General features: G+C 46.4%; 3 protein-coding genes across 6 annotated transcripts in view; all 3 read right to left on the bottom strand.

The window, feature by feature from the left end:
- Positions 1-3,224: 3,224 nt before the first annotated feature.
- On the bottom strand, positions 3,225-8,596 carry LOC144003040 (WD repeat domain phosphoinositide-interacting protein 4). Of its 2 annotated transcripts, XM_077498798.1 has the most exons (10): positions 8,308-8,596; positions 6,981-7,055; positions 6,776-6,880; positions 6,607-6,712; positions 6,083-6,177; positions 5,559-5,638; positions 4,758-4,966; positions 4,587-4,688; positions 4,370-4,515; positions 3,225-4,292 (listed from the first exon to the last, which is right to left on the bottom strand). In XM_077498798.1, the coding sequence occupies exons 1-10, from the start codon at positions 8,354-8,356 to the stop codon at positions 4,183-4,185; spliced, it is 1,077 nt and encodes a 358-aa protein (XP_077354924.1). In that variant the 5' UTR covers positions 8,357-8,596; the 3' UTR covers positions 3,225-4,182. The 2 variants fall into 2 exon arrangements, with proteins under 2 accessions (XP_077354924.1, XP_077354925.1); XM_077498799.1 differs by lacking the exon at positions 8,308-8,596 and having other exon boundaries at positions 6,977-7,055.
- Positions 8,597-9,205: 609 nt separating this feature from the next.
- LOC144003041 (zinc metalloproteinase nas-14-like) lies at positions 9,206-12,486 on the bottom strand. The gene is made up of 10 exons (XM_077498800.1): positions 12,388-12,486; positions 12,296-12,328; positions 12,176-12,229; positions 10,966-11,009; positions 10,806-10,875; positions 10,617-10,734; positions 10,370-10,542; positions 9,645-9,726; positions 9,446-9,567; positions 9,206-9,364 (listed from the first exon to the last, which is right to left on the bottom strand). The coding sequence occupies exons 1-10, from the start codon at positions 12,437-12,439 to the stop codon at positions 9,303-9,305; spliced, it is 810 nt and encodes a 269-aa protein (XP_077354926.1). The 5' UTR covers positions 12,440-12,486; the 3' UTR covers positions 9,206-9,302.
- A 2,611-nt stretch (positions 12,487-15,097) lies between these two features.
- The window catches only part of LOC144003042 (uncharacterized), a 365,050-nt gene continuing 358,245 nt past the window's right edge, over positions 15,098-21,902 (bottom strand). For all 3 annotated transcript variants that reach the window (XM_077498802.1, XM_077498803.1, XM_077498804.1), the window contains one exon: positions 15,098-15,483. In XM_077498802.1, the coding sequence (XP_077354928.1) occupies positions 15,367-15,483 (117 nt within the window). In that variant the 3' untranslated portion in view covers positions 15,098-15,366. The remainder of the gene's footprint in view (positions 15,484-21,902) is intronic.

Raw genomic sequence — 21,902 nt, 5'->3', positions numbered from 1 at the left:
ACCGAAAAACGTGCCAAATGCGCAGCATTATTTAAAAAACAACCGAAATAAGCGAAAACTACAAAACCGCCGCCATTTTTGTAGTCCCGAGCTAGACACGTGGCGCCCACGGCCAGCGACATCGCCCTCTGCTGTCGCGGGTGGCTTGATAAATTTCTTAAATCCGTTCGAGTCAGTCTAAGACTTAAATTAGCCATTAAAATTCCCTGGATGAGGTTATTTCACAAGAAAGAGTTGAAAGAATGAATCATTAAGTTAAATGACAACCGAAAAACGTGCCAAATGCACAGCATTATTCCAAAAACAACCGAAATAAGCGAAAACTACAAAACCGCCGCCATTTTTGTAGTCCCGAGCTAGATACGTGGCGCCCACGGCCAGCGACATCGCCCTCTGCTGTCGCGGGTGGCTTGATAAATTCGTTAAATCCGTTCGAGTCAGTCTAAGACTTAAATAAGCCATTAAAATTCCCTGGATGAGGTTATTTCACAAGAGACAGTTGAAAGAATGAATCATTAAGTTAACTGACAACCGAAAAACGTGCCAAATGCGCAGCATTATTTAAAAAACAACCGAAATAAGCGAAAACTACAAAACCCCCGCCATTTTTGTAGTCCCGAGCTAGACACGTGGCGCCCACGGCCAGCGACATCGCCCTCTGCTGTCGCGGGTGGCTTGATAAATTTCTTAAATCCGTTCGAGTCAGTCTAAGACTTAAATTAGCCATTAAAATTCCCTGGATGAGGTTATTTCACAAGAGAGAGTTGAATCAATGAATCATTAAGTTAACTGACAAGCGAAAAACGTGCCAAATGCACAGCATTAATCAAAAGCCGAACTAAGCGAAAACCATACAACCGCCGCCATTTTTGTAGTCCCAAGCGACTGACAGGGAGTTTCAAATATTCAAGTCTAATCTAATCTTATTAACGTCTGTTTCAGAGAATTTTCGGACGATCGGTGTTTGTTTGTTTTTATAGGAATTAACTGCGTGTTTAAATATTTTCAGAGTGTTTGATTGGGTACATTTTATTCTAAAAGGTTTTGGCTAAAACTGTGTAATGTTGAGAAGCTTGGGCTGGTAAATTCTACATGTCCACGTTCTCAATCTGTTGCTTGACAGCTCGAGGAATTGCTTTTGAAATCTTTTTAAATGTTCATCTTCGACATATTGTAGAGCGCACACAAATGTTGAAAAGGAAAGCCAGTTGCCCTGATCAACCATTAGATGGCGTAGTGACCCACACTCCTTTATCTCTCCAGTTGTGCGAGGAGATTGATTTTGTTTTGCCAATAACATAACCGTTGTTCCATATTGGGGATTGATGTGTTGTAAAATTGTGATTGTACATAAGGGAGCAGGGCTTGCTTATGAAAAGACTATTATAATACTGTCAGTTTATCAACGTTAAATAAAAATAAAAAAAATCACACCGAAGCACAAATTCATCACCTCCCATGTATTTTTTATTTTTTTTTAAAACACCTTTGGAGAGAAAACCAGATGCTATTATTTTCTGCTATTATTTTCTATCAGGAAATATATTAACCATTTGATTTTTAGTAGAATACTTCAACATTCAAAATCAATTGCTGTAATTCCACCTTCTTTATCTTTTTTTCCCCATATGGTGGACTCTGTTTTTCCACAAAGGAAAACGATTTGGTTTATTGCTTGTATTGATTTGTCATCGCGAATATGCTGGATAAATGCACCTTGCTAAAGATTCCATTTTAGTTGGATATGGTTCCATCTTGGTTGTAGCCAAGAATTCAATTTGAGTTGACACTGATTGATTTTTCTTTGGATATTGAATGATGGACTTGCAGCAGTGTCTTTCGTTGGGTTCCTAATAGCTAGGTATGTATTTCACATAAGATTTCATGGGGATACGATATGTATTGCGCCATCTAGTTTGTTTTGGGGAGGGAAACACTGCTGACTCGCCGTTTGTTTGTTTTGAACAATTTCCTCGCTTCTTTTCTAAGCCACAACATAGCGAGAAGGCAGGCAAGCAGGCACTCGGTTTGCCGAGCAAGGTACCTTTCGAAGACGGCAGTGCACCTCGTTCCTTCCACATGCAGCACGAAGTGACGTTGCTTCTCTTTGGTCACACTTGACGGCTGCACGTATTCAAAGTTGATTGTTGGACTTCAACTGGATTCCAAGATCGCGTTTGTTCCCCATGCAGGTTCACCCCACCAGGTGATCAATGCCAGATAGACACACCCTCCCCAACACAGGTGAGCCCACTTACTAATTAAGCCAGACCACGCCCACCGCCAATCATCGTGCTAGTACAGTATGTGCGAACGTTGAGGACGTTTTCATCGCATATATAAGAATAGAATAGAATTAGAATAGAATTCAACTTTATTGTCATTGCACTGTCACAAGTTCAGAACAAGGAAATGCAGTTTGCATCCATCCAGAAGTTCTTTAGCAAGAATAAATTTTATATTTTAAAAATAAGATCGGTTAGTATATACACATTATGGCAGGATATAAATATGTATATAATATTGATAAACAGCTAAATAATTGTATATGACTATCTCTACAGTATGATATTTATTTACAGTAGTGCAATTATGATCAGGAGACAGTGTTCAGGAGTCTAACAACAGTAGGGAAGTAGCTATTCTGATATCTAGTGGTCTTAGTCCGGAGGCTCCTGTAACGCCTTCCTTAAGAACATCCCACAACAGGAAGAAACCACCAAAGGTACGATGTGGCTCCTACAGCAAGGAAGACCCGAAAGAACAAAAAACACAACAACAATAGCTGTTGGATGCTGATTCAAACTGATATGCAAACGCGCATACTGCAATGCACAATTGTCAAATAAAATTCTATTTCGTAAAATAACGTCAGTCAGCAATGCCCAAAGACCCGCACAAAACTATTCTAGCAATCCAGACACTTTTAATTGCATTGATTTGCAGTAATGTGCCGCCATTGTAGCGTACCAAAAACCATTAGTTAGTCTCTGGCGCCATCCGGTGGTTAAGGGGCGTAAACACATTCAAACCCTCATTTTTGATTTCTCCGTGTGTTGACTTGCAAGTGAACAGATTGACGCGGAAATCAAGGCAAATGCATGATAACAAACGGCGTTTACAGTGCATCAAAAATGAGCAATTATAATGGAAGTCGATAGCACCAAACAGTGCATGAAAATGTTGTTTCTTATTTAGCTTTCAAATGCTACACGTCACAAAAGTCAGCATTGTCGGATTTGATTTATTTTTTTAATATGTATTTACAACCCTGGGGATATCGATTCCTTTTTCTTTCAATAAAGATCAAATATCCAAAAGATGGTCACGGAATCGACCACATCTCGGCGCCAGAACGCCATCTTGAGTCAAATAGTCAGTCGGGTCCAGTTGACAGACTCACCTGTTCTGCTCGCTCCGCAACTTATCGTGTCCCACCTGTCCAGGTCATTTCCCGCCTTGCCCGTCTTGCGGGCACTCGCCCGTCCAAGTTGGCTCACTCGCCTGCTCTTTAAAACTGCTTGCGGCAGCCCGACTTGTGCCGTCGTACGTACATAGCAGACCTCGTCATACATTTTTCTTGTCATTCTTTCTTGCACATGCTCGCCCGCATCAACAATCCGCCCAAACGCTTTTCTGACCTAACTGCGATGTGCAACTTGTACAAGCCGAGCCAGCATTTTGGCCAAAATCCTCCTCAGCTGATTGCTACGTGGACGGCAGCCGTGCGACTAGCAACACATTCCAGCAAAAGAAGAAATGTTATTTTTCAGGCGCATTTGCTCGCAAATGCCGTCAAGCTGCTTTGCGTGCGCCGCGAGACGCCATTTGCAAACATGTTGGAAAGTTCCCCAACGTTGGAGGCGAACTCGCTTGATGCGAAAGCCGTCGAGTCCGTCGTGACGAGACGACTTGTTTGCAAAAAATCTGCACTTTCATGCAGATGACAAAAAATGTGTCTGCTTGTGTTTTTGATGTCGTCTTTTTCATGCATGTAAGAAAAAGATTTCAAAAGAGACATTTTGGAAATGACTTGTGACTTTTTGCATTCAAACTATTTGTTTCAAAAAACAACTCCAAGCACGCGGGAGCGTTGCGAGCGCTCTGCCCAAGTGAAGTGAGGAGAAGAGGTTGCCACGGCGACAAGCGAGTCCTATTTTGTGTTGTTTGCTTTTGGTTGCCTCAGAAGTCGTCGTCGTCGCAAATGTCCAAGTAGACGTCGAAGGCCTCTCGGTTGCAGTTGCCGTCGGGCGTGAAGACGTACTTGTGGAAGGTTCCGTCCACGCAGATGGCTGCGGGCCGGACGGACGGACACAAACGTTAGCGTCCGCCTTTTGCATGTGAGGGACGGACGGACGGACGGACGTACCGATGACGGAGTTGACGTTCTTGGACGTGTTCTTGCCAAAGGCGCAGATGCAGGCGCACTCGGCCGGCACGGTGAAGCTGGCCAACGACCACTGGCTGTCCACGTATTGGCCGATGACGGGGCCCACCTTGCCCACGCGCGCCAACCTGACACACACACACACACACGCACGTGAGCGCGGGCTCAAGGCGGGCGGAGCTTCGCGGCCAGCTCTTACGCCGAGCGCCGGTTCAGCTTGGTGTCTTTGAGGGCGAAGACGTGGACCGTCCCTTTGTCGCTGGACGCGCACAGGAAGGACGAGTCGTGGCTGAAGTTGAGGCTGCGCGTGCGCAAAAACAGCACGTCTGAAAACAGGAAGTGGAGCGGGCGGCGGCGGCGGCGCTCTCACCAGTAGAGCGTGGCGGGGTCGGTGCCTCGCCGCAGCTCCACCAGCTTGTCGCGGCTGGCGGTGTCGAACAGGCGGATGAGCGTCCCCTTGCGAGAGGCCGAGGCGGCCACGCTGCCCGTCTGGTTGAGCGCCACGCAGGCGATCTCGCTCTGGTGCGCGTTGATGGTGAACGGCGCCGACGACGTCCCCGGTTTGGTGTTGGACACGTCCTGGGGGAGGGGGTCCGACCGCGTCGGTCAACCGGCCGGCAAATGCGCTTTGCCTTCAAGGCGGCAAAGGCCTTCGCCGAAACGTTTGCCGGTGGAAAACGTCTCACGCGGCTTTGCCACCTTCAAGCCGCCCGCAGCGAAAACGACATCCGACATTTGCCACACGCCCTCGCCGGCGAGCTCCGTCAGATACGACTTTCGCCAGCGCCGCAGACGACACATTTGAAGGCAAACGTGACGCATTCAGGAAGCTACATTTTTTTCCACTTGCTGTCAACATCAGCTGTGTTGAGGAAGTTGGTAACAACCAATCACGGCTCAGTTTGCTGACCAAACCCAGAAAACAGGTGAGCCATGATTGGTCATTCCTCAGCACAGGTGATGTCATCAGCAGTCGACAACAAATAGGAAAAAAAATATATACTTTTGAAAAGTATTAATTGCATACAAACAACAAAACATCGATGAAATTCCTTCTGGACAAAATCCGAACTGCTGAAAATGTCTCACTGGTGACACTCATGGCCGGCGTGATGTGGCGGACCCCGCAAGCGGGCAAGTGGGGGGGAGAAAAAAAGAAAAGGCAACTCACCAGCAGCTGCAAACTTCCACATTTGTGTCCCGGGAAGACCAGCAGCTGCTTGTCCACACTCGGACACAAGTCGCACACGCCTGCCGCAGACAAAACAAAAACAGCCGTGCAAACGTCAGCATAACAAATCAGCAGCACATTCGGGGAGGATGCCGATATTCAAAAAGGTCACAATATTGGTTCCAAAACAAAACGAAAAAAAGAGCTCATACTCGCAAACAAGACAAGATGAAGAGCATTTCCGTTACGCTCTCCAATCATATTGAAGCACTTTCTTCCCATGCACGCACACGTTGACCTTCTCCATATTTGGACTTGCTTCGCAGGAATATTATGTTGGCTTCATCTGATCATTCATGTGGCTTGTCAAAATGTAACTGCACTAAAAAAAAAAAAAATAGCCACCAGAGGGTGCTACAACTGCACAAACACAAATCAAGCTGCCTTTTTGAACACGTGCCGCTTTGAATATATTTGATACTGGCGTCATCTTACATCCCGAGTCCAAAATGGCCGACGCTCACCTTTGGGGTTGTCCCGCGTGTCAAACTCAAAAAGCTTGAGTGGCTTGTCGGGAAAACTGTACACGTAGATCCTGTTCTTCAATACCATCACGATCCTGCAAAGGAAGAGGGAGGTGGGAGGTCAGGGGTCATCCTCTTAATTAAGGACACCAGCTCACATTCCCACTTTTGGTTGCATGTCAAATGTGGATTTGGACTAACTATTTTGAGAAAAAAGTTTGGTCCAAAAAATCCGATGAAGTTGCTCACTCGAAAGGCGAGCGTCAAATACGTGTGGCGAGAAACGAGCTCCTCAAACTCGCGTTTGTGTTGACGTGACGCTTTTCAGGCTTTGCATCACTTCCATTTTGTCGCTTCCTTTCACACTTATGGCGGACCAAAAACATTTCCGAGTCAAACGCGTCACCTTCAACGGCACTGCAACTTTTCTTTGCTGTGGCCATGAAAAATGACATCATCGACCTCATTCCAATTCGAACGTTGTGATTTCTTTTCCGTCTCCGCCGCGGCGAGCGTCCACTCACTTGTCGTGCCGCATTCGGACGGCCAGCACCGGCTTGGTGAAGGTGAACTCCAGCACCAGCTTGTCTTTGGCGTCGCGGCACTCGCGCGCGTCGTCCCAGATCAGCACTGAGAAGGCACGGCGGCGGCGTCATCATCATCATCATCATGGCGGCCTGACAAGTCACCCACCGGATATGTCGGAGAACTTGGGACTGGCTCCGCCCCCGACCAGGGCCAGCAGGTTGGAGCGATGCAGCATGGAGCACGACGCCACGCTGCCCACCTGCTCGTGATCTGCAAAAGCCCACGGCAGGCGGCGTTAGCGGGACAGCAACGCCGGCCGGTGGCCGAGACCAGACCAGACCAGACCAGACCAGACCAGACGCTCACCCACCCAGGTGTCCTTTCTCCATCAAGGGCTCCACGTTGTAAATGCGCACGCCCGACTCCATGGAGCAGCAGAAGCAACCTGAAAGCAAATGCAAAGAGCTTTTCCCAAACTTTCCGTTCGTTCGTTCGTTCGTTTCCCGCCACGCGTGCGGCCAACGCCGCCGCGCATTTGCAACGCCGCTCATCCGCTTCCGCGCTGTTCACACTCACAATTGCCCAAACGGCTCACGGGACGCATTTTGGGGGGCAAGTTTACGCGTGCAATCGTGCTCCGATTTGAAGGCCATCACATGAAATGTGAGCCGTCGACGTTCAGGAATTGGACTTCATGCCTGAATGTGGTTTGGAAAGTGGCCCACATTTTCCACGGCTGTCCCAACGTCCACAGGGGAACAAATGTGCTGCGCTCGCTCAAAACAAGCCACAAGGCACTTGGGAAAGGAAGAATGAACAGTCAGTCAACACTTCATATAGACCACAATGCGTTGTAAACAACATGGCCAGCAAATTAGGAAATGATTCATTCAAAGCCACAGATCTACGCCTATTTCAAGACAATAAAAATACTGCTGACTAAACTTAAATTATAACAATGAAGACTCACTAGGAATGTAATGGGGTCAAAAGTAAAACGTTCGTCTTTAAAACCTGTACAATTTAAATAGTTTTTTTTTTTTTTATATATAATGCATCAAGAATCTAAGATAACATTTATGTCAATGTGGATCATGTTTTTACGAACACGCATTATCGCGCAGGCATATCAAGGTATTTTGTTCTCGTGAAATTGCCGTAGTTGACGGTGCAAGATGACGGGAGCTTCTGCGCATGCGCGTCACCGATCGTGCAGGCTCACCGATAGCGTCTTGACAGACCCAGCCTTGTTTTTTTTGTTTTTTCCAGACCCGGCCTTGTGAATTTGGACACAGGCTCATCTGTACGGATTGCTGGCGAGGTGGGAGGAGCAAGATGGCCGCCCTGTGACTTCGACGTCTTGCACTGACGTGTATGGGTTAGGGTTAGAGTTATGGGCTATCCAGTCACATCTACAGGTCAGTGTTGAAACCTGTTGTGGCCAAAGAAGGCGGCCGGCCAGCGTCACGATCCACCGCACAAATAAATGATTTCATTTCAGTGAAAATAGCAACATGAAACAAAGGAACTCGTTTCAAATGCTTTTTCATTTGCAAGAAATGATGCGCCGATGCGTGATGACAGGTCGGGACGGCGGTCGCGTGATATGCATATTTTTTACATCATGTATGGTGATTCATGAATGAATGACGACAGCGGGTGGGAGCGAGAGCGAATCTCGGTCCGCTCGTGCTTACTGTGGTCCTGGTTGAACTGCAGACTGATGACTCCTCGGCGCTGGGCCATGTCTCGACGCTTCACTCCACAACTTGCTTGGGGGAAAAAAAAAAAAAAAAAAAAGTCTGCTTGTTCCGACGCCCTCAAGGCTCAAATGTGGCTCAAATGTCGTCCGTCTCGTCGCGACACTCGCCAGGTGAAAAGAGCCGCGACGACAACGTGGAAGCGGGAAAAAAACAACAACGATGTCGCAATGCCAAGCCAAGGGCTGTTTTGTTTCAGACATGTGACGTCACAGCAGTGGACTTCCGTTTTGCCGCCTCTTCCGTTTCTCGTTGTAACAAACTTTTTTTTTTTTTTTAATACGGAAGCGCAAAAAAATCCAAATTCTTCCCCGCACCTCGAGTAAATACAGATGAACTGGAAGACGGGTTTTGTAAATGCAGATCACGTGCTCTGCTCATGCGCACACGCTGGATGAACGCGAGAGGGCGCTCTTTCGTCACAAATGTTCAACTGTAGGCGCCATGTTTGGTCTCAATTTGACGCAGATCCCGTCTCAGTTTTAAGCCAATCATCGTTCGGCCCATACTTGTCCCAATTCATACAATAAACTCCCGAAAAAGGAAAAACCTTCCCATTTGTGTTCACATCCGCGATGGCAGACATCTTTTTGTCATACCGGATGAAGCCACAAATGCTTCTGGGTCTCAAGAGTCATTTAGAAAGATTTCATCCTACTTTAGGTCATTCAGAGCCAATGCAAGATATATGCAATTATATCATCGACTGATTTTTGGGATCGATTCTAGTTTTTCTGCATGAGCAAAGAGTTTGGCCTGACCATCCCGCCGACAATTTGCTGCACTTTTCAGCGCACGACTCGCAATTGCAAAAAGTGGAATGAATTCTGCGCAGTTGCAGTGATGGCAAAGTGGATTTTATTTCAAGGTTGGCGGGGGGGTGTTGACTTTGGTTTGCGTTCGCCCTCCAGTGGCGACTGCTGCCGGCGACGTCATACGTGCCCGTGGAAGAGCAGCGTGGGCGTGGCCGCAGGTTCCAACCGCTGCGCTCGGCCTGATTGAGTCCAAGTGCACCTCGGCCCGTTAGCGACGTTAGCGGCTAACTGCTTGGAAAGGAGGCGAGCGGCTGGCTCACCGCATTTGTAGAGCAGACGAACTCTGGTGACGTCGGTGGGCGTCATGGCGAAGCGCTGGCCCATCTTGTCGTCTTTCACCTTGGCCACGATGGTGGGTCGCCCGTTGGCCGAGAAGAAGGTCCTGCGGCCGCAACGCAACGCAACGCCCGTCAGGCCAATGCTCACAAATGGCAACGCAGTCGAGCCGGCGTACGTTACCTGCCGTAGTGCATGATGGACGGAAGGTCGTACGGCAGCTGGAACGTTTCGCCCAGTTGCTTACGGAAGTTCTTATGATGTCCTTGCAAACAAAAAAAACAAACAAAATGACACATTTCAGCGCTCGACTGATGCAATCTGATGAAATGCCACTGGAGGGCATGCAGGGCCAAATGTCACCAGTCCGACAGCTGCAAGGGCGAATTCATCCTTTGGCAGGCGCTGAAAAGACACTAAATACTTTCACAAGTGCAGCTTTCAAACATCTTTACAAGGGGATTTTGTTCCTCTTTTAATTAGAGGAAAAAGGCTACTCAGGAGTACGGATGCAACGATACCGGCAATATCGTGATACGGCAATATTAAAACTGCCACAACATATCATCGTCGTCATGTCACGATAAAAGCAGCACATCTTTGAGCACCCTCTGGTGGATAGTTTTTTTTTGTTTTAGTGCAGTTTCATTTTCACAAGGCATCTTTTGGCCCTTCTTTGTTTGAAATCCAGATGAAGGAGATCGTAATATGCTTGTGAAGAAAGTCAATTTGTGGAGGAATTCAATTATTAGGAAGCAAGTGCCTCAATCTGAAATCTTATTAGAGATCGTTTCGATGCATTACTGTACTGTACTGTAAAATAAGAACAACTTTGTGCATTTTTGGCTTTTTTTGACAATATCGTGACCTTTTTTGTATTGCTAACCTGAGCGCGACCCCGGTCTGACCTTTCATGATGTTGTCGGGCAAGATGCGGATGTAGTTCTCGCGGTCCATCCTGGTGTGCTCGTGGTAGAATCCGAGCGCGTGCAGGACCTCGTGGACGATGTTGCCCACCTTGCAGGTGGGGGCCACGTGCACTTCCTGCTTGCCGCCCATGAAGCCCACGTAGGACGCGCACCTGCCGCAGAGCGACGGCGTCAAGATGGCGCTCGCCCACGTTGGGGGAGGGGCTAGCAGAAAACATGGACGCACCCGATGCCGCGTTTGAAGAAGAGGTAGTCTGCCTGTTTGCTGCCGCGCCGCCGGAAGGTCAAGCAGGTGTGGGAGGAGATCATGTTGAGAGCCGCCTCGATGTCGCGGCTGCGGACGTCTGCCGGACGGCCGGACGGACGTCAAGTTGGCATCGGGTTTGCGCTCCGACCGTGACTGCCGCTCACTTACTCAAGCTGGGATCGACGTCGTACAGGATGTCGGCGGAAGGCCACGTTCTGGCGGCTGCGTTGCGGTAATCCTGACGAGGACAAGACCAGCAACGTGAGCGCTCGCTCGCTCGCTCCGTGTTTGGCAGCGTTCAACGGCAAGTGGGCCAGCGAGCACTCACGGCAAGAAGCAAGTCGCCTTCCACCACCTCGTCGTCCACCAACCCTGTCCACAGTTTCAGCAACACATTCTTCCATTTCAATCACGGCAAAATTCACATCATGCAACAATCGACAGACTTTCAAACTTTGGCACCCACTTACAAACTGGGTGAGGACTTGCTAACTCAACACTTTTAACCAACAGATAAGAGACGAACAAGCATCTTAAAAACAAGGACTGGAAATGATTTCATCTCCACAAGGGGGCGCTGTAAAATAAAATAAATCTTTGGGAAGCATTTGGCATTCTTGACATTTGAAAAGTCAAACTAGAACTTTGAGGATGTTGACGATGGACTGAAATCGTCTCATCTCAATTGGCAGCCAAACAATGCGGCCAGCAGAGGGCGCTATGATTTCATTTCCTTCCTCGTGAAAAACAAAAAGACTGAAAACCTTGACCAAAAAAAACAAACCTAGCACAAAAAGTGGATGGAGCCGTTTGAATGAAGTTGCCAGTTTGAAACTTGAAGGCTGAGAACCAAAACCCTTCAAACCAACAACATTCCGAGCAGAGTTACTATCATTTTGGAATTTTCTTTTTGAGTTTTGTTTTTTTAAATGTACCTAGTTTTAATTTGTTTTCAGGGTGGTTCAGTTAGTTTTTATTCCTTTTAGTTATTTAATAAATGCTTTGTCTTCGTTTTAGTTTCTTTCAATGTTAGTTTTAAAAAAAAAACTGGATGACGTGTGCAATTTAAAAAAAAAAAAAAGCATGTGAGCGACCTCATCTTTTTGGTGCTTTTCTATTGGCTGCTGACATCACTTGTGTCAATATCAAAATAAATCTACTTCGAATCATTTTAAGTTTTTTTTTTTGTTAGTTTTAGTTGGTTGAAGTCAATTAAGTTTGACTTTCTTGTCACGAGTCACCTGAGCTGAAACGAGCGTGCGACGATATGGATTTGGATTTGGGCGTGGCTCTGCCGCACATGATTGAACTTGGCTACGAGTTGTGACGGGTTCCACGTGGCCTCACGCGAAACGCAAAGACGAGCGCCTCTTCCCATATTCAAATTGTTACATTGCAAAAAATCAATGTACAAAAAAAAAAAAAAAAAAGCGTGACGAGCGAAGTGACAGAGTGACTTTCTCCCTTCCAGTATGTCAACACCGGAGACGAGAACATGAAAGAAAAGAGAATCCAAATGTTGAAAAGTGTGCACTGGCCTGCGAGCGTTTCCGGGTTGTTCTCGGTGTACTCCAGCACTTTGTCCAGCACGTCTGCCATGAAGCCAAAATGTTGCCCAGTCAAGCCAGCTCACATGCTAACATGCTAACAGTGTTTACCTTTGTGGCGCAGTCGTAACGGCACGCAGCGGCCTGAAAACAAAACGAGCGTCATGAAAAAGCTCAAGAAGAAAACACCAAAGTGGATTTACCCGTTTGCGGAAAGTGGGCCCAGCAGAAAAGCGCGGCAAACAGAAGCAACATGACGGCAGGCGATGAAGGCTGACCTGCACCTGGGCGCCACCTCCTTAAATAAGCTCATTGGCTAATTAGTGCTGGACAGGGCGCCAGCTGCCCCCTGCTGGACGGAGGACTGCACTGAACCGACCTGATCATCTTCGGGATGGATAAACCGAGGCTGTCCCAAACAATGAGCCACTTTCGAGACAATTTCGCCTGGCTGCGCTAAAACGAAGCACTGCTTCGAGGCATTTGACACACTGCAAGAGCGCCATCTGCTGGTCAAACCTGCTGTTTCCAAAGCTTCGTTACTTGCGATCATGTGTGAGCCTCCGCATTTCATAAGTTCAATTAAGTTTCAGTAGATGTCGAACTTTTTGAACTGTGGGATTGTGTCCTTTTAAAGTGTTATTTATATTTATACAAGTAAAGTTCAACTTTCTGTGTATTGTTTTTGTCTTTGATTTTCGCAACAGTATTTTTAGAGGAGGCAATTATTTATTGACACTTGGAATAGAATAAAATAAAGAATTGGAAAAAAACAAAGAAATAATAAAAGTCTGTCTCTCATGGGTTGAGGAACGACCTCGCGATCTGCAACTTCAGCGTTTGTCGGAAAATTGCAGCTGACCGGCGATCTATTAATACACAACACTGACGTCAGGCGCTCGGTGGCCAATCATGTGGAGCAGCTGTCTCTCACATGAAGGTCGTGAGTTCCAATTTGGACTATTATTAGTATTTTTTTAATGATTGATTTGACGCTCTTCCAAGTGCAAATATTACTCTGAAATTGTCTATTTGGTTGCACTGTAAATAGTCAAATTTACTGGACAGAATATAATGCGGAAGTGCGGTGTTGTGAACAGGGATATTGTTTTTATTATATGGGATTCGTATTTCCATAATCCTAGAATGGAGAAAATATTTGAGCCGAATGATCATTACCTTTCCGAATGTTTGTCTCAAGTAATTGGGGCTTGAATTACTGCAGGTGGGTTTGTCAAACACGAGTTCACCTTTCCCGCGAAGTCGCTGACGCGTTTGTGACGTCGGAGGCCGCGTTTGCAGTGGTCACGTGATGTTCGGCACGTCCCAAGCAGTTGTCGGAGCACTGCTTCGACACGCCTCCACTTCATTTGCTCCAATCAGATTGGAGCAGGAAGGCTCGAGCGTGACATCTCTCTTTTTTTTTTTTTTTTTTTGGAGCGTAACATCTCCAGATCAGCTGGCATGAGCATGTTGCGTCGGCTGCAGTCACGCTTAATTGCCGCCTCAAGCCTAATTTATGCCTCCACGTTTGCTCTCGCGTCGATGAGCGCCGTCGATCACATGATCGACGCGAGCCATGAATTTTAAGTGCTGCGTCGCTCGTGACCGGCCGACGTGCACACGTCGCCAATCCTTGGACGCACATCGATGGCGGGGCGTCGCTCGCTTCTGATTGGTCCGTTCGATGGCGTTTTTTCTTTTTTTTCTCTCTCTCTCTCTCTCTCCCCGCCCCCCGCCCAGATAGTTTCCGTGAAGGCAACTGGCGGCGCAAATCGACTTCCCTGCTCGGAGACCACGGCTGTGCATGTGGATATGTGCCTGGGACGAGAGGCGGAAAACAACAATAACAAAAAAAAATAAAAAAATAAAAAACTGTGTTCGCTAAGCGCACGGCTGTTGTGTTTTGGCGAGTTTACGGCCGACACCGGTGCAAATTGGCAATAATTAATCTCCCCCCGGCTTTGTTTCGTGTTTCTGAATTAAATTGAACTTCCTGAATCCGCCATAAAATGCAGAGGAATCGCCACTCTGTGGCGGCCCAGCCATAGCGACAGCGGGACTTGGTGTGAAACTCCAGCAGACACCGATGTGTGTTGTGATGTGTATTGCGCACAAGTCGGAAGGCAAACGCACGAGCGGAGCTCCAACGTGACGCCTCGACGCGAGCCTCTCGTAGAAGCATACTGAGGCCTTTAAACCTGTTCCTGTTCACTGTTTACATGCAAATGAAAGAAAACTCACTCATTGATTTGACGTGTTCTCCGTGCAAGTTGTGTGCCACTTGTGTACTCTATTAAAGTTGTACAGCATTTTCCTTCATTGAGTTACTCTTCCAACCTGCAAAACATAAGCACATGAACGTATTGATTTAGCTGGTCATTATTTTGTTGTTTTTTTGCCTGCAGTATTTATAATGATTACCCTGCTCTGTTTCAACTTGGTGCCTTCTGTCAGTTGGAGTCTTATCCAGAAGAGGGCACCATTTATCTGTCATAACTTTTGACCGTGGTATAGTGGAGCTGGCTTTACACATAATGTGCCTTCCGGCTGCCTCATCGGATTTATCTCGGTGCAAAGAGCGGCATTCTCAGCATGCAGTTGCACCTGGTCTACATGCAGCTATTTCTCTCACGGGAAAATATCACCATGCCCGCGCTTGTGTGGTGAAGCCACATGGAGGTAGCAGAGCATCAGAGTAGACCAGCCGCAAGGCTGACTCACTTGAACCCCTTCCAATTTCGGATTGGATTTTCCATCCCTTTTTCTATAGCACATGACCTTATTTTGGTCAATAAGGGTCAAAAGATAAAAAAAAATAAAAGGCCAAGATGGATCACATCACCATGAAACTTCCTTTGACATTCTGATTTCGTCAACCAATATTTTTTACTCAAATTAGAGACAAATGCGTTTGCTTTGTTCACATTTTCGGGTCACACTTTTCCTGAGTTTAATTGGGAATGTCACAATTGGAAAAATCCACTTTGCTGTATCTAAGGCTATGCAGAAAGTTGTTATGAAGCAGCAGCAAAATCCCATGTTGCCTCCTTAGTGGAGATTAATAAGAAAAAGCAGACATAAAAAAAGTGTAAAACAAAAGTTGGATGTGAAGCCAGGAGTAAGGAGAAAAAAAATATATAAATAACAGAAGCAAGTGTCCAGTGCCCAGCCAGCTGTAATTAAGAGCGCAGAGACGCAGCGTTCCCAAACAGCCCAAGCTTGTCCGTGTCGATAGCTGCCATGTTTAACCTCTCCGGGACGGACAAAGTCAGCCCTGGCAGCAGCCGAGCTATGTGCTGAAAAAAAAAAAAAAAAACAGAAAGAAAAACAAATCAAAACGAGTGTTTGCGCTCCAAAACTCTGCCAGGGAATCGTGCAGTCATTTAGCAGTTATAATGAAGCCATTTCAGTCTGCCCAATGTGCTTCTGTGATTACAAGATCGCAGGATTCACCTGAGACGTCTCCTGCTTTGGCTCTAACAAGCAGAACAAACTTTAGCTGGTTGTAACTACAACATCACGAGAGGTAGAAATGCTTTTCAAGTTGAACATTTGTACTTTTTTTCTGGAAGCGCATTAAGGAACATACAAAACACACAGAAGGAAAATGCTGATATCATCATGGGTTTTTTTTTGTCAATAAATTATTACATAAGATAAACACTGATGAACAAAACATTTTATTGCCTGTAAATTGCTTCAACTACTTAGAAAACATAATTAACAGTGTATTTCTAACAAATAGTACACTCAAGAAAGACCTAGCTAGCTTAATGCTAATGACCATTTCTGTAGTGGGACCTTTCCGAACAATGAAGGACTGGCTTAGCTATGGCTTTTTTAATGCTGTTGAAAAACATTTATTTTCAGTGGGTGACATCTACAAAAAAAGTTTTTGAAATTTTTCGAACAAACAAGACTGACAGCGATATTAAAACAAAACAAAACAAAAAAGGCAACAAAAAAAAATGTCAGCAGGATGCCGAGGTCCACCTCAGCAAGATTGCAGAGAAGAATACCGCACAAGGCAATTAATATAATAAGTTTGAGGAAGGAGAAATACACAACACTGCCCTTAAAAACAACCTCAGCAGCATTGGCACCGAAATCCAAACATGTCTTGATGTCCAAGCTCGAGCTTAAGAGCAAAAGGCGGGAGGGTTCGGAATTCCACAATCTTTGCGGCGATGAATAAAACATAGCTTCGCCTTGATGTGGCTCCAATTCGCAGAGTCGCCCGTTCCCCTACTTTGAGCTGGCTCGGTGACATGGCGGCAAGATGAAACCGAGGCCACGGGGTCTCCGGCGGATACGCTCGACTAACTTGGAGGTGGGATCGCTACGGCGAAATAAAGAAACGACAGAGTTTGGATGCGCCGCAACGCACAAAGCAAAAGCAGATCAAGAGTGTGGTCTGTCCACTATTTTTGCATGGTCTACAACACAGGGGCATTTTAGATGGTCATTGACCTTAACCACAGCCACCAAGTCCACTCCGAGGTCAGGCGGGTATTTATCAAGTTAACCTAAGACACAGACCCCGACGGACCCTAACCCTATTGAGACACACTGTACACTCTTAGTCTACCTTAACTGACACACGTTTAACTCATGTAGGAATACTGCAAATCAGTAACGCTTACAGTCTGTGAAGTGGCTCGCAAAATGAAGGAATGCACACTCAATAAATGAATAAAGATGAACGAGGAGCTTCCCAGGGTGACAAAGAGGGATGGCGGCGGCACTGGAAGAACAACGTTTGTCCGACACAGGGACAACTCGACAACGGGAACGCGAGGGCCGCGAACGCTCAAGGAGATGGATGGAGAATCGTCTGACCTGGCGATAGACGCGTGGGGATGCTGACATTTACAAAGCACCGCACTAAGGAGGGCGCAAAAGGACATTAGCGGACGATTATTGAGCCAAGAACGCTTTGACGCCATTCATCATACACCAACATGCGGACCCTGTTTTGTAGCAGACATTCTCAAACTTTCCGCACCAAAGTACAACCTCGAGCTTCATTTTGAAAAGAAAAATTTTCTAAAACATTAAACCAAACTGTACGTCAAAAGTTAAGGACCCACTGTGTGTCCCTAGCGCCATATCGTGATCAAAGAATTGGGAGCACGCACACTACGGTGGCTCAGAGAGACCATATTTAGCAAGTCTACCGTCAATTCTTAATATGCGTGAGCAAACGAGCATCTCGGCGAGCGACGGCGACTTGGCAGCCGTTGTGAAGCCCGACGAGTGACACCAAAAGTTCGAGCGAGCTGGAATTAGCCAAAGCAGCTAACAAGAGCGGCTAGCGGGAGGAGCTAGTAAAAGCAAAGCAGAGAGTGACGAGCGACGGGCCCGAATCACGAAGACCACCCGCAGGCCCCGGCTGTGGAAGGTAATCTGTGGTCGACACACTCGGTGCAGGCACCGCCCGGTTGGGCATCCGCAGCAGGAAGATGGCGGCGATACATGGCAGCTCTCATGAGGTCAGACTACAGCAATGTAATATAATTAGTGATTACGAGACCTACGATTATATGAAAAAACAAAGTTTTATGCGATACAAAATATTTGGTGCATACTATTGACATAAACAGTTTTTAAAATGAATGAATTATTAGTTCAACACTAGATGCCGCTCGGGATCACAGAATGTCCCTTTTAAACAATGATCGGTCTTGGATTTAAACAAATAAATAAATACATAAAAAGCTTTTCTGAGGGTCGTTAGCTCCTTAGGTGTGTACCTAATTCCCAATTGGAAATAAAATTCTTCAAGACCCTTAAACCTACCTTGGTCGCTAGTCTGACCAGGAATCATCATTGTGGCGTTTAAAATCAATCACAAAAAAAACACAGTAGTGAATATGTTCACATTGTGTGTAGGTTGTTTCAACATATCAAAGAGTCGGATTGAATTTCCTTGCCTCGCCATGGTGGAGTGCTTGCATTAGGTGGCCTTGTTATGAAAACAGCTTGAAATCAACACTGCGCTCAAAGGCCTGCACAGAAAACACACTCGAGACCAATCAGCCTTGAGTCTAACCCCGGCACAGGAGAACACTGAAGGCACAAGCTGAATGTTCAGGCTGCTGTGAGGAAAAAACAAACAAAACAAAAAAAAACATCCTGTTATTCCAGAATTGAAACATTCTGTCAAATGAGGGGGCGGTCGGAGGTAGGTGGGGGATGTTGTTAGGGGGTGCTGAGCGGGCCCATTAAGGCCAGCGCGTGGCTGTTATTTCCTCACCTGGTGGAAAGCGACACAGAGCGCTCATCATTATCACCGGCACCGACGGAACACAATGCAACAGTCGTGCTTTAATAGCCTGCACTGGCACGTCTCGAAAAATTTTTTTTTAAAAAAATTCAATAATTTATATGTGCATACATTTGCCCGACAACCAACATTGACCATTTAGGAGCTTGGAGCCTCGTCGGGAAATACAGAATAGGGATGAGCTAAAAGACGGGGGATCCATTTTCAAGATTAAGCTTCGTCTCCTCGGCTATAATGGGGTCCCTAGCGTGACCTTATCACCCTGTCACACATTCGGCGTAACAAGGAAGCTGATGTTTTTGTAAACAACTAATATTGTCAGTCCCCTCAGCCTGCTGTCCTCGGCCACAGCGGCCTAATTAAGGCTGGATTTAGATGGTGGCATTTGGGTTTGCGTGGGGCCGTGTCGCGCTTCCTGCTAAATGACCGCCGACGCGCTCGCGAGGGGTGCGGGGGGGGGGGAGCTCCCTAATTGTTAACCGTGTGTTATTTCAGCCACCGCCCCTTCGACGACGTGCAGAAAAACCCGTTGACGTTTATTGAATGCCGAAGGTCTCCGGCGGCCTGATTGATTGCAACCCCGATGCGGGGATTGGTCACGATTAGGATTTGTTTGTTGCCACATCACGGTGATTTGAACAAGCTAGTCGCCCTCTCGTCGCAAATGTTAGCCGTCGCTCTGAAAAGGGAGACTTGGATCTCGCTGGAATCAAAATGAAAGAAGACACGTGTGAGGTGTGTCCGAAACATTCCAGGACTGAAAGAAGAGAGGTGTGGGCCACCGCCATCTCTCTGGGGTAAGAAGCAAGACAGCCCAGATGTGTTTGGGACCCGACTCTCCCTTCTGCTGGGAAAGAAAATGCCACGCTTATATTTGCCAGAGCAGGATGAAAAGAGACACGTCTGAGAGGAATGCTTTCATCTCATCTCTCCGGCAGATCCTCAGTAGGGTAAAACTAACCTGTCTCACAATACAATCGAGGTGTTTTTGTCCCGATATTGCCCCTTCTCGACCAATGAGGGTCACATAACGGGCTGACTATTTGAAATATTAATGTTCAACATTTGCAACCAAAAATCTCCGTGTGGGCGGTAAGGTGACCTAGCCAATATGTTTTTTTGTATAAACTTGGGTTGTCAGGCAATTAACATTTTTAATCATAATTAATCGCATGACTACAATCATTAACTCGGGATTAATCGCAAAGTTTATATATGTTCCAAATGCACAATAGCATGTACAGCAAGTTTTCATACACAAAAGTAAAAATGAAAATAGAAATATGGCTTCATCTTTTAGTCATTGATACAGTAATTTCATATTAAATCAAACAATTTAGTTAAAATTAAAAAGATGTTTTATACTTGAGTATTGATTTGTGTTGGTCTTTTTTCTGCCACTAGATGGCATAATTCTATTTGTAAGACATTGGTGACAGCTCAGTGTTTTTTCTTGTCATATTAAGAGCGAGTTAATCTTTAACATGAAGTAACGTGAACTTCTGCACATTTTTAAAAAATGTAAAATACAACTTGAACCCAGTCTCCACAAATATATTCATTATTATTACTGCATTTATTGATGCTAAATTTTGATGTGGATGTGTCTGCTGCATTAAGAATGAAATTCCCCCACTACAGACTTTCCAAGTCTTTCCAAGCAAGGGGCATGTTTAAAAAAATGATTAGTGCCGTTAAAGGAACTTGAAATTAACTCAAAATTAACGCACTAATTTTGACGCCCCTAATATAAGCGTATGTTCTCCAGATGGACGGACTCTATCAAACCTTTCTAAGACTTGAAAAGTCCTTATATGTAGTAGGCCTCGATCTGTATAGAGCAGGGGTGGCAAACTGCGGTCCTCGAGGGCCGATGTCCTGCAGGTTTTGCAGATTTCCCTACTCGAAGTGCAGCTGATTCCAATTAACAGGCTCGTTATCAGGTTTCTGCAGAGCTTGCTGATGAGCTGATCATGAATCAGCTGTGTTGAAGAAGGGAAATATCCGAAACCAGCAGGACTGTGGCCCTCGAGGACCGGATCTCACCACCCCGGTATAGAGTCTGTAAGTTTTGACAGATTTGGCAAGACAACCCGATACCACCCTCTCTCCGTTTTCCCATTCTTGGAGGAAAAGCGCACAGTGTGCACCGCCGCCAAAGCATTGTTGGGCACTCGTGTATTGATCCGTGAAGGGACAGAGCCGCATTTGACTGGAAATCTCCAGGGAGCTGCTCGGTGGCAATAACACAGACCGAAGGGCTGAATACTTCTGTAAAGAAAGAACGTCTTTGTGGTTTGTATCCCTAAACTGAAATACAAAATCGCCTTCTGCCTGCTGCTCCCAACCACCAATAAAAGTTCCTCGTCCACTGTGGCTCGCCTTTCAGAAGCTCAAAAGAAGGATGACCGAGCGGGAGGCAAGAGGGAGGAGGTCATAATATTCCGCGTGATCCTTCCTCCCCGGAGGGATCGCGGGAAATAAATAATGGCCCGACCCTTTGCAATACAATACGCATGATGGAAGGCGATGTCAAGCGGCCAAGTCGGCCGGGGCGGGGAGGGAGATCTCGCCGCTCCATGGATTAGCGCGGCAGAATGGGGCGTCTGATTTTACGAGTGGCCGGGGAAAAAAAATGAGGGCCCATTTTTTCCACTACAAATTACCCTCACGGCACGCTCCCCCACCCACGCCGCACGACCGACTGGAGTTATGGCGCTAAGGTAGCTTCTGACACCCCAACATTTACGGAGCTTCTCTCTGCGGCGCAGATGAACCGATCAGTGGATCGCAAACTTAGTAGCACCGTAAAAAAATGGGCCGACTGTGATTCTTTCGCATACTACGAAATGGAGCCTGCATGGCGAATTTGCGAATAGATGGAAGAAAATATGGATAATCACTCAAAAGATTGTAGAACCTTCCTTTTGGCTGTTGATTAAAACTTTTCTCTCGCTTCGACGATGCAGTGGGAGTTGCCCCTGAAAATTATGCTACCTTCAAGCAACGGCACAAAAAGCAGTAAAAGATATAAAGTAAGAAATGGAAATCCATTTACAACATGCAGCCTGTAGACAGGGGAGGCGCTTGACTTCAGTTCAAGGATTCTCCGCAGACTCCGTGCAAAGGAGCTGCTCCACTTCCCCGCCCCCACCCTCATCCGTAATCCTCGCCTTTCCATTACAGCTTCAACTATTTTTTAAGATGAGATGAAACTTTAATGATCTCGGTCGGGGAAAATGGGTCATTGTGCTGACACAAAGCTGAGTATTTGAAAAGGGGGAACGAGGCCAAGGGAAAAAAAATACAATCTGACAAATAGAGAGCAGACTTTGGGATTCGGCAGCACGGCTGCCACTTGTTGCTTGCAAAATATCAACCATGTGCAGTAAACGAGTACAATTTAAGATCCCCGAGTGGATTATAACA

This window comes from Festucalex cinctus, chromosome 16, assembly GCF_051991245.1.
Source record: "Festucalex cinctus isolate MCC-2025b chromosome 16, RoL_Fcin_1.0, whole genome shotgun sequence".
In the NCBI taxonomy this organism is placed as follows: Eukaryota; Metazoa; Chordata; class Actinopteri; order Syngnathiformes; family Syngnathidae; genus Festucalex; species Festucalex cinctus.
This window is presented reverse-complemented; position numbering and strand designations above follow the sequence as displayed.

Bases quoted from the DNA above. Each gene is read 5' to 3' on its own strand.
- LOC144003040 (XM_077498798.1), bottom strand. From the start codon at position 8,356: ATGGCCCAGCGCCGAGGAGTCATCAGTCTGCAGTTCAACCAGGACCAC. The intron at 4,967-5,558 runs GTGAGTTGCCTT...CCCCTCCCCCAG, and splicing joins GTGGAAGTTTGCAGCTGCTG to GACGTGTCCAACACCAAACC. The intron at 4,293-4,369 runs GTACGTCCGTCC...TCCGGCCCGCAG, and splicing joins GAACGTCAACTCCGTCATCG to CCATCTGCGTGGACGGAACC.
- LOC144003041 (XM_077498800.1), bottom strand. From the start codon at position 12,439: ATGTTGCTTCTGTTTGCCGCGCTTTTCTGCTGGGCCCACTTTCCGCAA. The intron at 10,735-10,805 runs GTAAGTGAGCGG...GCCGTCCGGCAG, and splicing joins CGACGTCGATCCCAGCTTGA to ACGTCCGCAGCCGCGACATC. The intron at 9,568-9,644 runs GTAACGTACGCC...TTGCGGCCGCAG, and splicing joins TCCATCATGCACTACGGCAG to GACCTTCTTCTCGGCCAACG.